This window comes from Monomorium pharaonis, chromosome 2 (assembly GCF_013373865.1).
Source record: "Monomorium pharaonis isolate MP-MQ-018 chromosome 2, ASM1337386v2, whole genome shotgun sequence".
Classification (NCBI taxonomy): Eukaryota; Metazoa; Arthropoda; class Insecta; order Hymenoptera; family Formicidae; genus Monomorium; species Monomorium pharaonis.
The window spans coordinates 22,185,576-22,208,344 of record NC_050468.1 but is presented as its reverse complement, the minus strand read 5'-3'; the positions used below and the strand labels follow the sequence as shown (position 1 = coordinate 22,208,344).

Here is a 22,769-nt window from a genome sequence, read left to right as displayed (position 1 = left end):
TCTCATAAGCAAAATAAATTTTCCTTTAAAGAATTTATTAATCTTGAATAGACACAACTTTTGCTTATATAAAGTATTTTGTATGGTTTTATCAAGAAAAATATATTGGATAAAAATAACAATATCTGCAAAAAAATGGAATCTTAATAACTATTATTATAAAAACAATTGTATGTGCGTGTGTTGTGCTCTTTAGATGGCTATTATAATATTGAAATAAACATAATATTTTGCCGAAATTTAAGATTATCAAATTCTTTAAAGAAATTTTTCTATTTTTGCTTAAATAAGTGCATATTGAATTGATACTAATTTTTTTCTGTATGTTACTTCGATAAATATTTGTCGGGTTGTATCGTGCGTTTCGACGCAAGCTTTCCTCTCTCTTTCGGATTCATAAAACGAAGCGCTCCTCTATTTTCAAATTGAATCAATGTGCGACTGTACGGGACCGTGTTATTCTCACCGGCGGGTATTGTTCACGGTCGTTACTTTCGCGGGATTTTTTTTTATTGAATTCCTGTGTTATTGATAACGACGTTACGTACGCCGCAAGCGACGTGTTAATCATCGTAACTCGTACGATCATATGTAACGTCCTTGCGTGAATAAATTTACCACGAATTATAAAGCTGATATCTAGAACGAGCGAGCGGGCAACGAACGTAACGAAGCAAGAACCTCGTGAGAGATCTGTGCAAATTTCATTATCGGAATCTGAATCTGGCAAGCAAACTTGGCATCATTTTCCATCGCTTTTTTTTTTACATTTTCTACAAGGGTGCCGTTTCTGTGGCAACCGGAGCTAAATTACACTCACCCCTTCCCAAACATTTCGATCGAATTAGATGGAAAATACACAACGTAGAGAATCTTGTTGCGAAAGGTTACACAAAAATGAGTCCAGCATTTGCATTGGGCGAGGAAATATGCAAATTTTTGATATAGCAGAGTACTTATTTCGACATGCGCAACACGATGGTACAAAAATTGTCGCTGATATAATCGTGAAATCCTCTTTTTCTGTTTCCATCTTTTGAAGGACTCGCGGTATATTCCACAAAAGAATATACGTCTTCATCCTTTTCACAGTCTCACAATAGGATTACCGTTGTGCTTTTCTTTCCGCGCGGACGTTTCATTTAATTTCGTAGAGGAGCACACTAATATATCGGACAGTCGCTATTCAAGGCGCCTTGCAAACTTTCTAATTAATAATAGAATAATTAATATTACGCCAGCGAACTTGTGTATTCATTGGCCTACTCGACGCCGTCGGGATTTTGTTTCGAATTACAAAGTTTGTTAATAATCGTTTGCGTGACAGTTACACCGGTACAAAGAATCTTGACAATTAGCTTGTTTGTTGCGAACTTCCGTCAACGAGTAATTGCGACTGCTTCTGTCGCTTCTATAACTTTTCCATTTTCTGTGGCGCGAGAAGCCCGATAAAAAATAACAAATAGATCTTTTTCATTGAGAATATTTTATTAGATCATTAAACATCTAACTTACTAACAAATTATACTTTACTGTAAAAGTTTTAAATGTTTCGAAAGAAAGTTTTAAACAAATGTTATAAACCAAATTTATTAAATATATATTTCTTACAAAATATTAAACATAATAACTAAATTTCAAAAATGTTTAAATTTTAAATTTTTATTTTTTTCGTGAATTTCATATTTATTGCATCAAAAGAAAAAAAATAAACATTGCATTGAAACTTAATAAAATTTTTCACTGTGTTACAAAAATTCAACTCTGAAACGATGTTTTGTACAATGCAGCTTTGCTCGGTCAAATCCCTTTTACAATTTTATGTACGAGATATTTGTTGCGATTATCACGATTATCACGATTTTTGTGCCCGTCGAGAATAAAACTAACAGTATTTACGAACAATTCCACTGACGTGGATACGTAACGATGCAGCTCAATTCCAAAGTTGAATAAAAAATTCTAACGAAAATTTAGTATCCCATCAAACCGTCACAAGCGGGAGAGATGTCCGGTGATGAGAAGGGGTCGGAAATGAGAGGAAGGGTGAGGAAGCAAAGTTTATTTCTGAAAAACTTTCTGAACGTTGACAGCGGCACGAACGGCGGCTCGGAAAAACGAATTCCGTGCAAATGTGAAATAGTTTCCGCTCACTGCAACCGAAATTTAATTCGGCCGTTGGGGTGACGATAAACCAATTTTTCACCGAAGCTCAAAAAGAAGAAGGTAAACCCTCTTGACGTGCCCGCGATTTATCTGCGAACGTTACGACTACGATGTGCAATAATATTTTACGTATACGAGATAAATGTATTGCCTTTAAGGAACAAATATATCGACAGGAATTAAGATGTAGATTTAAGCGACACACGTGCATCATTTAAATTTATACGTGCAAACTCTACGAAATTGACAAGGAGAGAGTTTATCACGTAGCGTATCTCGCGGACTTTAGAAAATTTAATATAAAATTTGATATAGAATTTTTTAAAAATAATGCATGACATTCAAATACTAATGTATCAAAGAATTGGAATTATATATTTTTTTTATTTTGAGATTGACTGACACTTTTCTTTTAAATTTATTTATTTAAAATTTTATTATTTAAGAGATAGGAATAAAATTAAATAAGTTATTTTTTAATTTATCAAATTATTTAAAATTAAAACATTAAAAGTATGTAATGTTTAATGAAAATTGTGAAAGGGAATTTGCACAATGACTAAATTGATTTTGTGAAATTTTGCTGTGATATCTGTCACGTGTGCAATCGTGCTAAATTTTAAATTCTTGTAACTTCAATCTCTTGATCTATTGACATCTGAATGTTCCCTTTTACAACATCAAACTTTATATCTTAATATCGAATTTTCCAAAATTCGCGAGATACTTGTAGGGCATTTATGAGAAACGCAAAGTTTATAAAATATTAAAAATATTTGAAAAAAAAATGTGTTGCGATAAACTGTAGGAGTTCATGAATAAGAACAAAGTATTTGCAAATTTTAGATAGATTTATTGACATTAACTTACTTTTTTGATCTTTGCTTTAAAACGCTGAGAGAAGCACCGCTAACTTGTAGTTATTCTTTGTGAAAGAAAAAAAAAGGGCATTGTTTATAAGCGGAGAGCTTATCTAAGATCGTCTTCTTCGCGGCAGCGAAGATAAGTTCGCAGGGGACTTAAACACGAACGATTAAAGAGCAGTGACCAAGACAGCGGAAAAAATATAAAGGTATTCTTTTTGTATGCAGCGATGCGAACGCACCTGTGTCACACTGAAAAGCACACTCTTTCCGCTCATTTTAATCCGAATGCGGGCAGCAGCTCCCTTTTCGTTCATCTTTTCTAGTCTTTCTCTTTGCTTGCGTAAGCCTAGGAATGAAGCTATTCTAGAATTACAACAAACTTGTTTGTAAAAAAAAGTGTTACTTTTTTAATAACTCTTGAGAAATGCGAGAACATAATATAAGCAATTGAAGTATTCTCAACGTTAATATGTTAAAAAAAATATATATATATTCCGAGAAAATGTAAAGTGATAAAAACGTATCGACTTTTTATCAAGTATGTATACTGGTTAAATAAATTTACATTCAGGAAAGTATAAATTGCACTCTCCATTTAAAACTGTAACTGAAAATATATTTGATTACAATTATAGATACTCAAAGTTATGATATCATCGATTGACGTAGAAAAAGGTAACGCTGTCTCTCTTCTTCCATTAAATTACCAAATTCTCTCGGAACTGATGACGTTAATGTCGCGAAAATCTTTGTCGAATTTTGTTTCACCTTGCATTTGCTCTATTCACTCGTAGTTGTGACCTTTTGTTGAAAAATTATTAACGTATGAATGACCGTCAAAGAGCACGTACAAGTTTCGCGGGTTTGTTTGTACCGCCTGCACAAACCGCCGTAATCGCGCACCGGAATCTGCATTATGTTACCCGTATGCTACCCCCTTCTCCACGTTTTCGAGTACGCCTGGAACAACGTGCCCTGCCATCAAGTTTGCATCGAGTTCACTTCACCCTTACGGTTGCTCGTTAGATCTGTACGGCGTTTCTATGTGGCACTGTACCTCCGACCACTGCCCACAAAGGGAATTGGAAACGACAGAGACGGCCGTTCCTCTCCGATAAATTTCTTTTTTTACGATTACGGAACGCTTAAGGATTGCAGAGAGGTTGTAAAATGGTACCGAAGAGTTTAATCTGAGTGAATAATCAAAGAGAAAAGTGTACCCAACGTCTAGACATTTTTCAATTCGTTGCATGCGCAGAAATATCATGTAATTAAATATGATTTGATATATAATATAATACAAATGTAATTAAGAAAAGAATCTGAAATATTAAGATTATTTTACCGTTATCGATTTTTATGCGTTATTTTTATTACCATTTTATATGAAAAAAGAAAAAATTTTCCAAAAAAGGCTTAAAGTATTATCGCGTATTTTGTAAGCGGATTACGTTTCTCGTATCAGTTTTATTAATCTTAGTTTTAAGTTTCAAGATATTACTTTAAGCTTCTTAAAGATCAAAGTAATGAAAAAATAAATAAACTTATTTTTTATAAATAATTGAATTATTTATAAAATAGGATGAAATTAAATATTCTAAATTAAAACGTGATGCGCGTGTGGCAGTTTTTTTTGCGGTTGCATATTTATAGATATTTCTTACGGTTCATAATCTCCATATGCTGTACAATTTCCATAGTTATACATGTTTAAATGAACGTTTGATTTATTTAACTTTTTATAAATCTGGAATATGTAGAGATACTTTTTATTATACATCTTTTATAAAATTAAAAATTCCATGTATAATTAATTAATATTAATTATTATTATAGTCAATTTTTAATTATATAGAATATAAATACTTCATATATTATGCCGTGTGCATGTCATTTACCTTTACAACCATCGACTGTAAAAACAGCCAGCAATTACTGATGTTCAAATTCATGCGTTATTTACACATTGGTATCGCGATCACAGTGACGAGTGACAAAAAGTGATAAAAAGAGATAAAATTATTTAACACATACGCGAATTGTGCGTAATGTTTTTTAATACGTGTTGTGGTTTTGATGCGTTAATTTCGCGGGCTGGTCTCATTGTTAGCCCAGCCGTTGCCCGAGGTAAACTTCCAAAATGCGCGTTGTTATTAGCGAGTACAACGATGCGTGTCATCACGAGTCTTTTTTTTACCCGAAAGCAACATTTCGTTTTTCGCTGCAAGCACGAAAATACATCACATGCATATATGCTGCTACAAAGGATTTGCATTAGATGCGATATTCTATTAATTTCTACTCGTCATTTTTTATTTCTTGCAATATACAAATTAATATTTTCTATACAATGGAAATCGTGTAATAGTAGAAGCCCGGGAAAAAATATTCATATCTCATCATATATGATCATATATAAATTAGATATGAACATATATAAATGAGATATAAACATATATAAATTTTACATGTCCATATATGAAGCATATATATTCATATATGATTTAACATGGCACAAAATGTGATCATATTAGTTCATATATGATCAGACATAATGATACACTTATTCAGATATGACACCGTGCCGGAGAATAAATATTCGTATCAAATAGTATATGAACATATATAAGTGAAATATAAACAGTATAAATTTTACATGTCCATATATGAAGCATATATATTCATATATGATTTAACATGGCACAAAATGTGATCATATTAGTTCATATATGATCAGACATAATGATACACTTATTCAGATATGACACCGTGCCGGAGAATAAATATTCGTATCAAATAGTATATGAACATATATAAGTGAAATATAAACAGTATAAATTTTACATGTCCATATATGAAGCATATATATTCATATATGATTTAACATGACACAAAATGTGATCATATTAGTTCATATATGATCAGACATAATGATACACTTATTCAGATATGACACCGTGCCGGAGAATAAATATTCGTATCAAATAGTATATGAACATATATAAGTGAAATATAAACAGTATAAATTTTACATGTCCATATATGAAGCATATATATTCATATATGATTTAACATGACACAAAATGTGATCATATTAGTTCATATATGATCAGACATAATGATACACTTATTCAGATATGACACCGTGCCGGAGAATAAATATTCGTATCAAATAGTATATGAACATATATAAGTGAAATATAAACAGTATAAATTTTACATGTCCATATATAGAGCATATATATTCATATATGATTATTTATCGCCATAAATGATCAGACTGCACATTTAACATGGCACAAAATGTGATCATATTAATTCATATATGATCAGACATAATGATACATGTAGTTAAATATATATAACACTGTACCTGGAAATAAATTTTTATATCTAATTGTATATGAGTGAGTCCCAGATGCGCACAGTATAACAAACGGACACCACCAATCAAATTCTATAAATTCATCCTAACTCGAATCTAATCAACCCAGCAATGTGATTGGTGGTATCCGTTTGTTACTGTGCGCATCTTGGACGCTCTCTAGTATATATGATTATCTATCTCTATATATAATCAGATCGTATATATATATATATATATATATACATATATATAAAACACATTTAACCACCGCTCACTAATAAATCATTTAAGTGTCCCGCAGATGCACACACACATACGCGCGCGCGGACACATATATTCATATATATACACATGCTGCGCAATGTGTGTCCGCGCGCACGTATGTGTGTGTGTTTACGTGGCACTTTAATGATTATAAATTTGTAAACGGTAATCAAATGTGTTAATATGCCCTCAGTTAATGAGAATAAAATGAACCAATGAAAGAATATTAGATATTTATTATAGCATATATCTTTTACATAATTATAAGTATTACATAGATATATACAAATTGTGATTGATATCTACAATTTTTTTTTTAAACGATTTGGTCGTTTACAAATGTAGTCACCGACTCTTATAACGTGTTGCATGGATCTTATCAAATTTGTTTTTATCAAAAGCAATGAATTATTATTCTCTTTAATAGGTATAATATGATCTATTTTTACGTGTTCCTTTGGATGATAAAACATTTTACAATGCTCAACAGTAAAACAGTTGATTACAAAACATAATATATTATCCATCTTGAAGAAAAATCTTATAGCACCATATACAATAGAGTTATCTATTAAATTCAATTGTACCGTATAACTGTTTGTTCTATTATTTTTGTACATCGTTGATGTGTAAATTTCGTTTTCTATTTTCGCTTGAACATAAATGACTAAACTATGCAAGTTGATCACATTGTAAGAAATTAATAATTCTCTCTCAGAATCGTTAATGGTCATACCTTTACCAAGTAACGATGTTTTTTTATCCTTAGATAATTTGGTAACATTAACTTGACTTCTCAATATTTGTACACCTTGAGCGATTCTTAAATTGTTTATCATTTCTTGGCCAAAATGTTTCGTGCCATGAACACACTTTGCAAGAAATCCATTGAAATTTTCAAAAGGAAAAGCTGAGGTAGCCCATAGAGGGCCCCATCGTTCAACTACAAGTGGCAGGTGCAAAAGCTGATGGACATTATATGTTAACTGACGATCGCCGTATAACCTTTCAATTTGTTTAACGAATAGTCTTAGTAAAATTTTTGCATTCTCAAGATCACATGTTTTAATATTTTCTTGAAGCAAAATAAATAATCCCTTAACAAAAAGAATCCAGTGCTGTAAATATTCATCTGGCCAATAATTTACCATTGCTGGTAGTGAGTAAAAAATAATCAGATTATAATATTCTGATGCTTTATAAAACTTACAATCTGTTATAGGCCGTGGCATCCGATTGAAAAAATGTGGTGGCCGAATATTTAACAAAAACTTATCAATATCTTTGATATAGTTTTTTAAACTCCAAGGTTCATTATTTTTTTGTGTACATAATTGTATGAATTGTCTTCCTACTCCTAATAAAACAGAGTGCATGTATTCAGGTAACAAGCACGTTCCTAAATCAAGAAGAGGAAGATTGGAAATAATAGAATGTCCTTTTACCCCTTTAACATGAACGTCACCTGTTCGGAGTAGCTTTTGAGCTTGAGCTTGCATTCTTTGTCCAGTTCTTAGCTTTTTGTTTTGATCAGGAAAAGGATAGATGCGAAAAGTTTTTTGACCATTAATATTTTTGGCTTGTTTCATTTTGATTTCACAAATATTACACCCATATCGACCATTAAAGTTCAAAATGTTTTGCAATTGAGCTCTTGCTGGTGCATCGGCTATTATCAAAGGAGCTACTACTCTTGTAACGAATGTTTCTTTTGTTCGTGGATGGATCCAACTGATACCTTCTTGAAAACATCGTTCTAATTTCACACAAAATGGTTTTAAAAAAGTATTCATTAATGGTTTACACGAATTATCATACCAAAGTCCTATAGTAATAAGAAATGATTCCCTTAAGTGTTCGGGAAGTTCTGCAATAATAAACATTAGAGGCCAACAATGACTTTTTGCACTTTTGACTAATGACAGACCATCTGTATTTAACACCAATGTTAAATCGTACTTTTGTTTATCTTCTCTAGAATTAACTCGAATATATTCTGAACCATCCGTAATATCATTAATTTGACCATTGTCGGGTCTTAACAATAGCGGTTTTAATTTTTCTGCAAGATTTCGTTTTTCGAATAGATATTTTATCTGTTTACAAATGTCAATTTCGAAAAAGCAAGAAATACTTTTATCGTTTGCATTACACGAAAAACATTCATATACTCTTGTATCAGCACTGCAGTAATTTAAACATTTTTTACAGTAGAAGTGTTTAATAATACTAAACAATGGTGCCAAATTCTGAACATATTGAAACAATTTGAAAACGGTTTTTGGTAATTTATTATTATTTGGTAGCATTTTATGCAACATTTTTAAAGTGTCTTTCAAACTAGCTTTAGTCCATTTATGTTGTACGTATAATTCTAAGAGAGTTAAAATACTTTCGTCGAGAGTCATTCGACTATTTTTATACAATAATAAATCTAGCTTACTATTTTGACATCTAGGCTGATGATCATTATTGCTATCATCTTCCCTATTATTCATGTCATTAGAATCACTCTCATTTTCAAAACTATCACTACTGCTTGTGTTATCTGCATGGTTGCTCTCCACATCAAAAATCTCACTTCCATTCTCTGAAGTTAAGGTACTTGATATGGTTACATCATCAGAATCAAGATTTTCAATATCACTTTCTGGGAAATTAATAGAAGAGCCACTTGTCCTTAGATTACTATTATCATGGTTAGTAATAGGAATGTTGGCATCTCCTGTCTTTGACTGCCATCGTTGAATTGTTCTGAGCGGTACCTGCAATGTATATTTACAAAAATTACATTTATAAAAGGTGATCTTAGATTTTAAATTTTTCATCTATTTCAAGAATATCTAGAATCTCATTTTGTTGCTATTTTATAATAAAAAATTAAATATTATAATTACATTGGTAAATTATGATTATGATGATATAGTTTAAGATTCATTAATTAATAATATCAATTAATATTATAAATAGAAGATTAAAATCTTTAAGAATTGACTACTATATTTTTGGCTCAAATTATAAAAATAATTTTTTGCGATTTATATCTCTATATTATCATGAATTTTACGCATTATAATTATATATACTTTGTGTTTGCTGAATATGAATTGTATGTATACATACCGACACAGTATCATTTTCTAACCAACTTTTATATTTCTTCTTGGGAGATTCGTCCTCGTCATCTGATGATGACATTTTATGAGTTAATTATTGATTTAGTTAAAAATTATTGTCTGCAAAGCAAATTTATTTTTTTATTACATATGCACTAGCTTTTAATATTATTTTATAGATTATAAATTAATTATAGCTTACCTCAACAAATTTAATTAAATTTCCAACAATCTCAAATCGACAAAGTTGTCAATAAATGCATACTTTAATAAATATGGTCAAATATATAAAACACGTTTAACACATAACGTATGTACATAAGCAAATTGATAAGCAAAGTGCATAAGAAATTCAAGCAATCGAATTTCTTATGCGTTTATGTTATGCTTTATACAAAAGTGTGTGCAGGGGCCTTAACAATAAGTCAGTTTAGGTTGAGGCCATTAATAGTGTAGTGTTGCTTTACGTGCGTACGGCGACCGGGTGACCACGTGTGATATTGTCGATGCAATAAAATTTTTCACTATAAGTGTAATTATTGTTTATTATACCTTCAAAAATTTTAAAATGTTCTTAATTGAATGCTCAGCAGACAATTCTCTTCTAATTCTCGAAGAGAATTACGCAATTTGCGATGTGGGAACTGTGAAATCGGGTGATATAATAAAATTTGTTTATAATAAAAAAATTTATGATGGGAAAATCTTAATGCATTCAGGTAAGATTATATTATCAATTTTAATACACATTTATATGTCCATATGTAAATCCTAAAAATAAACTTAAGCTCTTATGTTAATAAAAGTAATAATATAATTTTTAAGGTTATATATTCACTTATATTAGCCAAAGTATTTTTAAGGTTATATATTCACTTATATTAGCCAAAGTGTTTTATTATTGAAAAATTTTTTACTGAATAACTATATAACAAATATTTTACACAAATTATGGATATAAATATTTCATACTTCAAACGTATTTTTTGTTAGATGATAAACAGAAATTAAAAGATGAAATGAAAAAAGTTCGGGCCTCGATGAATAGAAAAATACCAGCAAAATCATCACCAAATGTCGTGATGAATACTTCAAATAGATCACGAAAAAATCCAAGGAGGGATTTGCCATCAAATAACTTGAAAAATAAAAAGAAAGCTAAAATAGATCCAGTAAAAAAAAAGTAAGTTCTTCACAAATTAAAGGATAAAATATCAATTAAAAGTTTTATTATTTCTTTATTAATATTCTTTGTAATACACATAATAAATTTTTTTTTATATTTCGTATTTTATTTAATTATAGAATGGTAAATCCAAATACAAAATTTAACAAACAGTATTCCAGCGAATCAGATCTAAGTATTGTAAGTGAAGACGAAATCAACTTTAAGGATAACCGTCAGGTTAAATATTATTCAACTTTTTTTTAGAATATGCATGTGATTAAAATAATAATTATTTTTGGAAGAAAATATTAATTATATGATGTAAAATATTAGATTCAAATCTTGCAATGAAAAATACATAATGATGCTAAAATATTTGCTGTTTTTCAAAATATTTTTTTCTCTTAATATAAAAATACTAAATTAAATTTTTTTAAATATCTTGCCTAAATTTTATCTGTAATTTTGATTATTTTAGGAAGCTACTTTGTCCAGTGCAGATAATTGGAGTCCAACAAGTTTGTCAAATAGCCCACCTAAGAATTTGTCAAATAGCTCACTCAAAAATGTTATAACTACTCCATCGGAACAATCAGAGAATTCTATTGTTGATGAAATGCCCAAACAAAAATTGCCGCAGGAAAGACTACCACGTCAAATATTAGAGTATCATGAAGAATTAGAAGATGACGAATTTGATAATCTTGATGATGATGAACAACTTTTTGGGCCAAATTTTGACGATTCAGTAAGTGCATAAGTATTGAAAAGTAATGCAATTACTCACTTTTATAAATATTATTTTTATTCACATTAGTGTTAAGATCGATTAATTCGAAGTTTATTTATTTCTTTATAATAATTATAGGTAGGATTAATGATATTAACATTTCTTTTTGATTGATAAAGTTTGTAGAAGGAAGGAAATTATTCAAGTTGTTTCAAATTTTTGACCATAATAAAATTTTTATTTTATATAATATATAATACGTTTGCATAGTTCACATTGATATTTTTTCAATAAAAAATGTTCAAATTTAAAATATTGATAAAACCAATTATACAGGATGTCTCAAAGCAGTGACTAATGCTCGTGAAGAGATAAACGGGATCGAGGTAAATGAAAATGTTCTCTATCATTTTGCGACATTTGCAAAAATTATGGAATTATTAAATATTAAAGTCCTGCAAATAAGAATGCGGTAGAGAGAAGCGCGGTGATGTGAAGGGTAGCGAGCGGCGAGGAGAAGGGCAACGCATCGCGCAGCTAATGCCGATACATTAGACCGTACTATAGTTCAGACTAGAAACCCTCTAATAAGAATCTGGCCATAAAAACGCTTGCATCAAAATTCTTTGAGAGAGAAAGACATATCTCTCTCTCTCTCTCTCTCTCTCTCTTTCTCTCTCTCTGTAACCTTATAGGTTTTTCTGATGCGTTTACGCACATGCTAGAGGTAGTCCATAGAAAATTGATGCAAATTGTCGGATCAATCAAAAATTGGCATTCTTATGACCACTCTTATTAGAAGGGAATCAGAAGAAATATAATAAGAAGAAATAAGGAATATAAATAAGGGAACTCTTATTAGAAGGTCTCTAGTTCAGACGGGCCGTGCGCTTTTCTCCACCGCTTTTCTCTTATTTGCATGACTATAATATTTAATAACTTAATTATTGCAAATATCGCAAAATAAAGGACATTTTCGTTCTCGATCCCATCTATTTTCTCATGAGCGGTTGGTTACAGTGTTACAGTGCTTTGGAAATACTCTGTATACATTCATACAATTCATTTTATGAGAATATTTTATTGCAAATGTTAATATCTGCAACTCAATTAATTTCAATAAATATATTTTTTACTAATTATTTTTTCTGAGTCAATTGAGTTTTAATTCATAATTACTTTCCGGTAACATTTCCTTTACTTTGTTCATATATTTTCAGATGGTGCACTTGCAAAACAATATTTTCTGCAAAAGAAAGGTCTTACGATACGCCTTATCAAGTTCGTCGCAAGCGACCCATATTGCGCGCAAACTTCTTGATGGAGTTTTTAAAAAAGAAGCCCTTCTTAAATGCACCTTCACTGGTCAACCGGGCCGTGCGCAAATAAAGTGTCGACAGGAAGTAGTTGAACCTATGCATCAACGAGCAAAAAATGCTATTATACGTAGAGTATCAATTCTTTCCAATTTTTTTATGATTACACCTTTTTATGGATGTTATTTTATTTTAATCATAAATTTTATTTACAGAATACTCAAAAAAAATTGCTGAAAAAAAGCATTGGACGGTGAATTCAACGGATAATATAAAGAAGTCGATGACTCAGAAATTAGTTGAGATAAAATTACAAGAACGAAAAAATAGAGCATAATTAATGTTTTTCTCAATATATTTTCTTTTTTTTCTTCTGTGATTTAATTATTAAGTATTGAAGTCACATAAAGTACAAATATATTAAGTTCAGATTATATAAAGAAGACTTATAGTGATTTGATTATATCTAATATGTGGAGAAAATTTGTTTTTGGGGGTATAACAGTAAGGACGAACTTTTATATATATATTGTTTCATATCATAACTGTTTCATACCATTTTCATACAATCGAAAGCTACTCGCAATGAGGCTAAACAACGTTTTTTTTTCAACATGTAACAGACTGGTACTATAAGAATGATGTAGATAATTTTACTTCATTATCTCTATACCTGCCGTACGTATTTTTATTCATAACTTCTACAGTACTTTTTTATTTTGTGTTACTCTTACTTTCAAAAAAATATGAACCATGAAAGAAGTATATAATGCTTATAATTTATCACATTTTTTTCGTATTCATCCTAATTTTCATGATAGTTGTTAATGTTATAAGAAAAAAATGCTCTTTTTTAATAAGTAATAATATTAATCGTATGTCCGAGCCAAAAATATATGCAATATTTTCAAACAAATTACTTGAAAGAAAATTTCTATTTATTTCAACACTTCTGTCGTTTATACCGGTAGCATGTTTCAGACTTTTGGTGTGCATATTTTCACTACAATCAATCGTATAAAATAATTTTTACCATTATAATTTATTTCTAAATAATAAAACTCGTTTATCTGGAACAAAATTTTCCACACAGTTCTCAGTTTAAAAGATATTGCAATAATATAAATTCTAGAAAAATAGGTATTAAAAAAACAATTTGTATTAATTTAAAAAATAAATATGTATATTTTTTAAAAACCTATCAATCCTGTAAATTTTCTTATTAAGAGTTGGATGCTGCTCGCCTTTCACCATGCACACACACACACACACACACACACACACACACACTTATAATTGTGAATAACCACGCATTATTGAAAATTAATATATAGTGACAAATTACTACACGCAATTATATGTGATTATATCAAAATTTGTATGAATAAATATGATAATGTTGGAGGTTATCAAATTATATATGGCTAGATTAGATTATGTATGGACGGATATTTTTAATACGAATATGTATGTTTGTGCCTGATCGTATGTGATCAGACATGATCATATATAATAATAGCAAATTATTTTTTATCATATCTGGCCAATTTTCATATATGACCAGATATGACCAAATATATATGATCATATATGATGAGATATGAATATTTTTTCCCGGGTAGTATTTACATTTAATTGTAGCTTACCGGTTTTATTGAAATTAAAAGATTGGATAGTGATTTATTGAATATAATAGATTTAAGATCTTGTTACTATTTTAAAAAAATGAATATATATATATATATATATATATATATATTAAAAATAAAGTAACAATTGTATCTTATATCAGCGTATTTTTATATTTTGATGCAATAATTATAGGCATATACATTTATTTTATTATTTTATATATTATATATTTTTTAATGATTAAATTGTAAATTAAAACTGAAAATTTATTAAAACTTGTTTTATTATAAATAAATGTTTTAATGTAAATACATTTTAATTTGAATAGTTATACTAATGTTGAGAGATATTTTTGTACATATCTGCTTGTTTTAGGTATTAAGATTTGGCGTTACTTTACTGTTTTAAAATTCTCGAATTAACTTACCAAGTACATAAAAAAGTCGAGGAAATTGTCAGAGCTCACAAAAAAAAGGAAGTAAAGCTGCCTCCATCTAAAAAAGGTTCTCCCTTTTGAAACTTTTAAAATATATTCCGTCCTTCCCCTTACCTTCATCATCAGGTTATCCTGCTTTTGGTTTTACCTCAGTTTGAACTTTGCGAGCATAATAATCCAAGTCTTAAAACAAGCCGAGATAAAAGAGTAATTTTTTGCCCTCCATCGATTCGAGATAGAAATTAATGTAATGAAAACTAACATGGCTATTTCGTCAAATACTAATAACGCAACTGTAATATCAACATCAATTAACAAGCATCGATCGCGATTATTGATTACGCGATAATGATGTATCTATCTCCATATGCCTATTTATTGTTACGCGTAACAATAAATTACATCCGATCTCTGATCTGATTACGATAGCTAATAACTATACAATACCTATGCACAAAGCGAATAGAAACAAATATTAATCTCGCCGTCGTTGGTTGCCGGCGATCCGTAAACAATAATTCGCGTCGCAGTGCAAAATTAATTTTTACGACCGCGTCGATTAAACGCTCGACGGCCACGGCGCGGCGCCGCTCGAAAGCGCGTGTGGGAGGGAGCTAATGATTCATCAATTTCAATTCCGATGATTTACACGCCTGCGAAATTACGCTTGGACGTTTTGCCGCGAAGAAATACGATCGGCCTGCGTAATCATCGAACGCGAGCGCGATGTATCGAGCCTCTCTTCATTCAATCGATCGGTCTTTTTTTTTTCTCGTCCTCCCATTTTCAACGAAAACCCCCGTGAGTGCGTTATTGCGCACCGGGCGTTGGCGGTCGTGCAACGAGAGCGCACGGTCATCGAGCCGCTTGCTGCATTATTTCCGACATAATCGCATTCGTCCGCGGTTTATCGGCTCGCCGTTAAATCGATATATCGGGCGCGCGCGGAAGGATAACCTGCCAAATGAGTTCCTCCGATGAAAATTTGTTCATCCACAAAATTTGTCGCTTGTTCGGCATATCTGAGATCCTCGACGACGTCGTATCTCGTCCTGTCCGCGCAAAATGTGTAACGTGATCGTTGAATAAGCGACGGAAAAGAGAGCAAATATAATAGAAAAATGTTGAAACTATTAAATAAATAACGTTTCTAAACGAAAAACAGTTTTGTGGAAACGCACACGAAGAGAATTTTCCCTTAAAATTGTGGTGATTGTGAGACAACGTGAACCTCGAAGAATTTTACTATACTTTTAACAAAATTTACTAAAACTTTAATAAAATTTTAGTAAATTTTGTTAAAAGTATAATAAAAGTCTTCGAGGTTTACGCTGTCTCACAATTACCACGATTTTAAGGGTAATTTTTAAGAGAAAATTCTCTCAGTGTGAAAAAAAAAACGAAACACATATACATACCGAAAATTAAAATATATGAAATGTGGCTGTGCCATGTAAAATGTACGTGCGTTTGCTTTATGTGACACGCTTTATTTGATGATAGCGCGCGGAGGTACTTCAATACACGGCTCATCGCAATACACTCGCGGAGCCATGGCAAGCGTCGTTTTTAATCACCGCGAGCACCGACACTAAAGGGAAAACCCGACAGTTATTGAGCTATTCAGTTTGCCGTGGGTGGTAACGCGGGTAACGCAGATCCAGTAAATCCCCATGTAAAATCGGCGAGCGGCGTGCGGCCCTAGGTGTGTTTCGATTTACCGTGTTTTCGCTTCCGCCCTCGCGGCGGTGATGAATATAACGCGATGAAATGGATCAACGCACGTTCGCGGACGAACGAATGGCGTATGTGAAACAGAATTTATTTACGCGAGCCTTTAATTATGCGCGCGCCTGTCCACGACTTGGCAGGACTTGGAGAGAGCCTCTCTTTTTTTCCTTGCGCCCGCATTCTCGTACTGCGACTTAAGAGTAGAGCAAGTAGTCAGTTGCCAGCAGCGTCAGTGCACAAGTGTTTTCACTCCCTTCGAATACTCAGCCCGGTGCACAATCCTGTCGTTGTCGTCGTCGTCGTCCCTTTTGTACCGCGTTCCCGGTCACAATTTATAACCCTTCCGTAGAGCATTCTCTCCCGCTCTCTCTTCCTCTACCCCTTTTCCCTTTCGCAAGTCGATCTCTGAAACTTAGCTGGCGTCCCTGTTTTATTGGGCGCGATCTGTATTTACGATCGTCCGTCCCAGAGATGGACCATTTTATTCCGTTGCTGTTGCACCCCGTCGACGTGCAATTGGGTAGGTTATTGGCGTGATCGATGGAGGTTACGAATTTTATTCAGCCGAAGCTGTTATTTGTTTCTTCCGTGCTGTTTTAACGAATTATTTCGTTATTAACGTTCTTGCTTCACGTGCTTGTGTGTAAATTTAAGAGGAAAAAAATTACGAAGAAAATTATTATCTGAAAATTTAAAATTCAAACGTTTGAAGTAATAGCTAACAAGAAAGCGTTTCATATAGTCATTAATATTGTATAATTGATAAGCTTTTCCGCCGATGGCGACCAGCAGTGTGCCATTTTGCGATTTTAAGCGAGAAATACGATATTGTAGATTATCAATCAATACGCGGAACGATCGATTAGTCTGCTATTCAGAGAATCGTTGTTGCGAAAGTGGAGTTCATTGAAAAATTCTCCTCGAGCGAGCATCGGGCTCGCGAACGAAATCGACCGCGTCTTTCTTTCGCATCGGTAACGCTCGAAGGTTTCTGCTACGACTTTTCCAGGGTGGATTGGAGAAGTATCGGCCGGAAATCTAAGACTGCAGAGCCTTCCAAAGAAAGAGAGAGAGAGAGAGAGAGAGAGAGAGAGAGAGAGAGAAAGAGAGAGGGAGAAAGAGAAAGAGTATCGAGGCCGAACCGACGACCCGAAGAAAAAGAAACCGGTCACTTATCGAGCCTTCTTCACGAATGGTCTTCACCCGCAAACCTCTCGAAGCTCCTTTTCACGTTCCCGGAAAGCCGCGTTATCGCCGGATATCAACCCCGGACTGCATCCCCAGAATAACGCCTCATCCGTTCATGCGTACAGAGTGAAGCGCTCGCTTTACCAGAAAGAAGAGGTGCTCGCAGATTCTAGTTCAAAGGATTTCTTTGTCGAGAAAAATCGATCTCTCAATGTGATATTCAGTGGCAAACATCATTATTTGGAAAAGCACGAAGCGACGGTACGGATGTTCCGGACGTTAATCGATTCTGTTCAAGAGGCTTTTGAATAAGCCTCAGAAATGGGATCAAATGGAAACGTATTTTGAAAGAAAATTCCCATTCTCGGGATTTCCGTGATCAACCCACGAGATGCTTGTAAAATAAGGTCGTGAGCAAACGACGAAATTAATATCGTCTTTCATCGTCAAAGCGGGATCTTCGCTGAAGTACGTACCGGCGGAGCTTCTGCGAAACGTACATCGACAGTTTGACAGCGGTGAACCCATTCAGTCAGACCTGGATTCGACGAGAATTGATAACGAGCCGCTGCTTAAATCCAAGCAGTCCACTCCGCGCGAGGAAATTCTATTTTAAGCTAAATCCTCCGATTGCGAGAGCAAAATCCGCTTGTCCACGTGTATCCGATTTCCCGCTATCACCATTACGGTTAGCTGTATATTTTTTCGGAATTCTAAAAAATGAACCACACACGCGGCCGAAATGCTAGATTTCGCTCGCAAAATGCCACGTAATCTCATTGAGAACGAAAAAGATACAAAGTAGAGGATAAGTTGGACGCTACATTGAACGCTCTTCCATCCTCACACATATCCCGCTTTCCTGTCAATCAGGGATGAACGCCGAGCGAAATTCACTCATGTGTGAAGGGTGAGACAACCGCACGATCGAAAGCACGCGTCCCGATGGGACGGAATCGCATTTCTAGTGCAGCGCTATCAGGAGAGAGACAGAGAGAAGAAGAGAGAGAGAGAGGTGGAGAAGGAATCAGCATCACGTAGCTCGATGGACCACGAGAAATCTAACGGAAGAAAGAACGGGGACAGTAGAAATTGCTGGAAACGACATCTAGGGACAGAACTCGATCGCTGAAAGTCGGAGGAGCGAAGGCGTAGCCACGACCTGGAAACGGGCGATGATCACAGGATTCTAGTTCCTGGAAAATATGGGAGGATCCACGTTCTCGACCACTCGGGGACGGACGTCTTTTGTACTTTTATAAAAGTATCATCGTCGTCGAAGTGTGCTCGGGACCAATCGCTTAGCTTCCTTCCGTATTAAGGCTGTATCGATCATTTTTATCCTCTTCGTCGCCGATACTCGAAAGAACTGGTGCCTTGGTCGACTCGCTTTGGTATTTGCACGAGTCCCGAGCTTGAAGAATTTTTTCGCTTTCTCTCTCTCTCTCTCTCTCTCCCTTTCTTTCTCCGCCAGAAAGAAAAGCGGATTGTAAATTAGGAAATTACCAGCTATTTTCTTTCTCGAGCAATTGCTGCCTAATTGATAACGTTTGTCAAAGAACGAATACAAATAAATTACAAGCAGACGGACACATTTGTATTCGACATCGATTGTTTGGCATTTTAATTCGCGGAGGAATTGGTTGAACAAAAGGAACTAGGTTTTTCTACTTTGTTTATACTGGAATTATTCAATAATTTCAAATTTTTATTTAAATTTTAAATAAATTTATAAAATAAGAGACGATTTCGTACAAAGGCATAAAAATCCTATTAACACGAATCTGCTGTTTTACATCAAAGCACCAATATCGAATGCAACGCTCAGACATTTATCGATCAGCCTTCAAGAAGAACGGTGCCTTGCTTATCGTCTGCTCATTTTTCGGCTACCCGTAAGCTTCGTGTGTCTGAGAAACGGCGGGAGAAAGAATTCCGTAATTTCTGACTGCGCACGTTTTATTGGATATCCTTCGTCCGAATGTAATTGCGTGATATGTTCGTCCCGATAAATCGTTCGCGATAAATATGAAGCGTCGCGCTGTCACTACCTCCCGCAAGACATTCGCAGAACGGGGATCCCAATTCCTACGGGATGAAATCATTGAAAGTAAAGCTAATGCGCGCGAGATGTGAACGAGGTCGTTCGTCGATTCCGACTGTTCCGCAACGACTGAATGGAATTGCTCTGCTATAACGACTGTGACGACGTCGACGTCGCAGTAGAAGTCCAAAATTAAGAGAAAAGATACTACGTGATAAATATCGGAAGCTGCCAATGCGAACACTGATCCTTCTTGGCAAACAGCGAAGTCCGATGGGCGATCATCATTTAGCATTCAACGGGATACGAAATTAAACATGCTTCTGATTTAGTTCTAGACAAAGAGATCGAAATCTTTCGAAGATAATAAAGAACAATTCACTGCCAATAAAAGCCTAATAATTCTACATTACGAGATCAAAAAAGGAGCGTAAGAGTCGATGACCCAATTTGAGAAAGCGACATTCATCGACACTAATCGTCACATGCTTGTTTAATTACAATCGTAATCCTATAAAGGTAGACGCACGTTAGAGAGAAAGAAAGTGTGAAGGAGGAAAGAGAGGCGGGAGGGAAGAAGGTGCAGAAAGAAAGAGAGAGAGGTGGACGAATTCGCACCGAAGTCGGTGATATGTGTCGCGCTGGCTCCCGGAGCCTCGATGACCTTGACCCCGCGAGCATGAAGCACCCATCGAGGTCAGCGGGTCTCGAGGTTGCTATGGCGCTCTTCGGCATGGTTTGGCTGCTGCGTGTCCGCTCTGAGATGCGTCGTTGCTCGAAATGTCGGCACGAGGAGATGCTCGCACAGCAGCAGCAGCAGCAGCAACAACATCAGCAGCAGGTGCAGCTGCAGCAGCAGCAGCAGCAACAGCAGCAGCAACACCACCATCATCACCACCAGCATCACCAGCAGCAACGTACCCTGTCGCAGGCTACGAGCCTGCTGCAGACGATGTCCGACGACGGCGTCAGCTCTTCCGCCAACACCCTCTTCACGTTGGACACTCCTGGGGCGGCTGGCCCGGCTGGAAGTTACTGCGAAGTGCACGGATATGTTCAAGCGAAAGAAGGTAGAGTGCCCTCTTCATGTCTCTTTATCAATTACTTCTGTTGGATCGGGATTTTTGAGTTCATGCATTAAATAAGATACATTTAAAAATATATTTTTTTAATATTGTGACTAAATATATATATATATATTTTTTTTAGTGTCATGTTTTATATTTAAATAAATTTCAACAGTGCAGAATAATTTCTTTAGAAATTTACAAAATATTTCTTTAAATCACGGAAATGACATAAGGACAAATATATTTGCTTCAATAATAACGAACTTTTTCTCGGTGTACTTTAATGCTATCGAAAAGGCGTTAAATTTCAAGATATAGTTTCGCGAATGAACGAGAGAAAGAATTGTGATTTTGATTTTGAATTATTAATCGCGTACCGCGTGCATTATGCTCACCCTTTGTTAATACGCGCCTTTCGAGTGTCCTCTTGAAAGTTCATCGTCTCCCGAGCGCTCGAATGTAAGCGCTTCGCGGAAAAGTTTCGGGCTCCGTAGAGAAATGGAATGGCGGCTAAGACACGAAACTTTTGCAGAAATTGCACGGAATATAGCCGGCGGTGCGTGACTTCTATTGTTCGTATCGCGAAAACACCGGCGTGCGATAATAAGAGAAATCGTTTCGAAAGGAAAGGAACGAACCTGACGCGACCCTCTCTCTTGCATTCCCGATAACTTGAAATACGGCTAAATGTTAAATAACCGACACGCTGAAATGACAGAACACTGTTAAATGCAAAACACGTTACAGTATAATGTATAACGGACATTATCGACATACAATTGTCACGACACGTCGAGTCACACACACACACACACACACACACCCAAAAGTGGAGCGCTTGTTTCGCTTATTCTCCTTTCTCATCCTGGAACACGACCTACTTCGATTCCAGTCGCTTCTCCGCCATAAATTCAGAAAGTTCTTGCACTTCCGTTTTTCGATCTTGCTACGGTAATGCGGCCCCGGCATATTGCAAGAGCATAAGAAAACTTTGCCGAGTACGTGTCGTGATGCAGCCAAAACGCGGAGCCGCACGCTCGTTAGGAAACATTATCGATGAGACAGTGATGGATGACGGGTGCTCTTGTATTTTAGAGCAGTATTGTGTGGATAATAAAAAAGACTTATAAAAAGTAGTACAGTCCGATCGGCGTGCGCCGTGCGATAATGTCTAGTTGGAAAATCGAGTGAAACTTCCGTTCGCGGTGCGATTCGCCCGTATAAAGGGAGTTGCCAACGTACTGTTGTATCGTACTTATCAACTGCCCTTCATCTGCCGGCCGCGACTGCATTATGGCGAGTTGCAGAGTTGGTTACGCGCGGCTTTTATGCGACGTCGTTATTGTCTCATGCCGCAAGACTGCGTCCCTTTTCTGTTTGTCCTAAATGTTCGCAAAGAGCCTCGATGTGTCAAAGCGATGATGTAGAATGACAATCAAAAAGTTCTAAACTGATTCTAATTCTAAACTGTTAATTTATTTAATTGTTGTTGTGTGGAAAATGAAAGGAATTAAAACACTATGTAGAACAAATCATAAATTTAAAATAATATGTAGTGCAAAAATAATATGCATTTATGATCTGTAAAAATAAATAATAAATCTGGCAAGTTTTGATTAATTGCGTGACTCAATAATATACGGGGACATTTAAAGTGTTACAAATTATTATGAAA

General features: G+C 34.4%; 2 protein-coding genes across 12 annotated transcripts in view; both read left to right on the top strand.

Annotated features, from left to right (window-relative positions):
- Positions 1-14,158, top strand: part of LOC105834482 — a 289,072-nt gene extending 274,914 nt beyond the window's left edge. Inside the window, exons 1-6 of one of the 2 annotated variants that reach the window (XM_036283273.1) lie at positions 10,316-10,498; positions 10,773-10,962; positions 11,085-11,184; positions 11,426-11,695; positions 12,898-13,123; positions 13,209-14,158. In XM_036283273.1, coding sequence (XP_036139166.1) covers positions 10,348-10,498; positions 10,773-10,962; positions 11,085-11,184; positions 11,426-11,695; positions 12,898-13,123; positions 13,209-13,330 — 1,059 coding nt within the window. In that variant the 5' untranslated portion in view covers positions 10,316-10,347 and the 3' untranslated portion in view covers positions 13,331-14,158. Of the gene's footprint in view, positions 1-10,315; positions 10,499-10,772; positions 10,963-11,084; positions 11,185-11,425; positions 11,696-12,897; positions 13,124-13,208 lie in introns of those variants that run through there. The other variant, XM_036283272.1, reaches the window with a different exon arrangement.
- The window catches only part of LOC105834480 (disks large 1 tumor suppressor protein), a 401,711-nt gene that overhangs the window by 82,089 nt on the left and 296,853 nt on the right, over positions 1-22,769 (top strand). For all 10 annotated transcript variants that reach the window (XM_036283261.1, XM_036283260.1, XM_036283262.1 and 7 more), the window contains one exon: positions 17,802-21,094. In XM_036283261.1, the coding sequence (XP_036139154.1) occupies positions 20,656-21,094 (439 nt within the window). In that variant the 5' untranslated portion in view covers positions 17,802-20,655. The remainder of the gene's footprint in view (positions 1-17,801; positions 21,095-22,769) is intronic.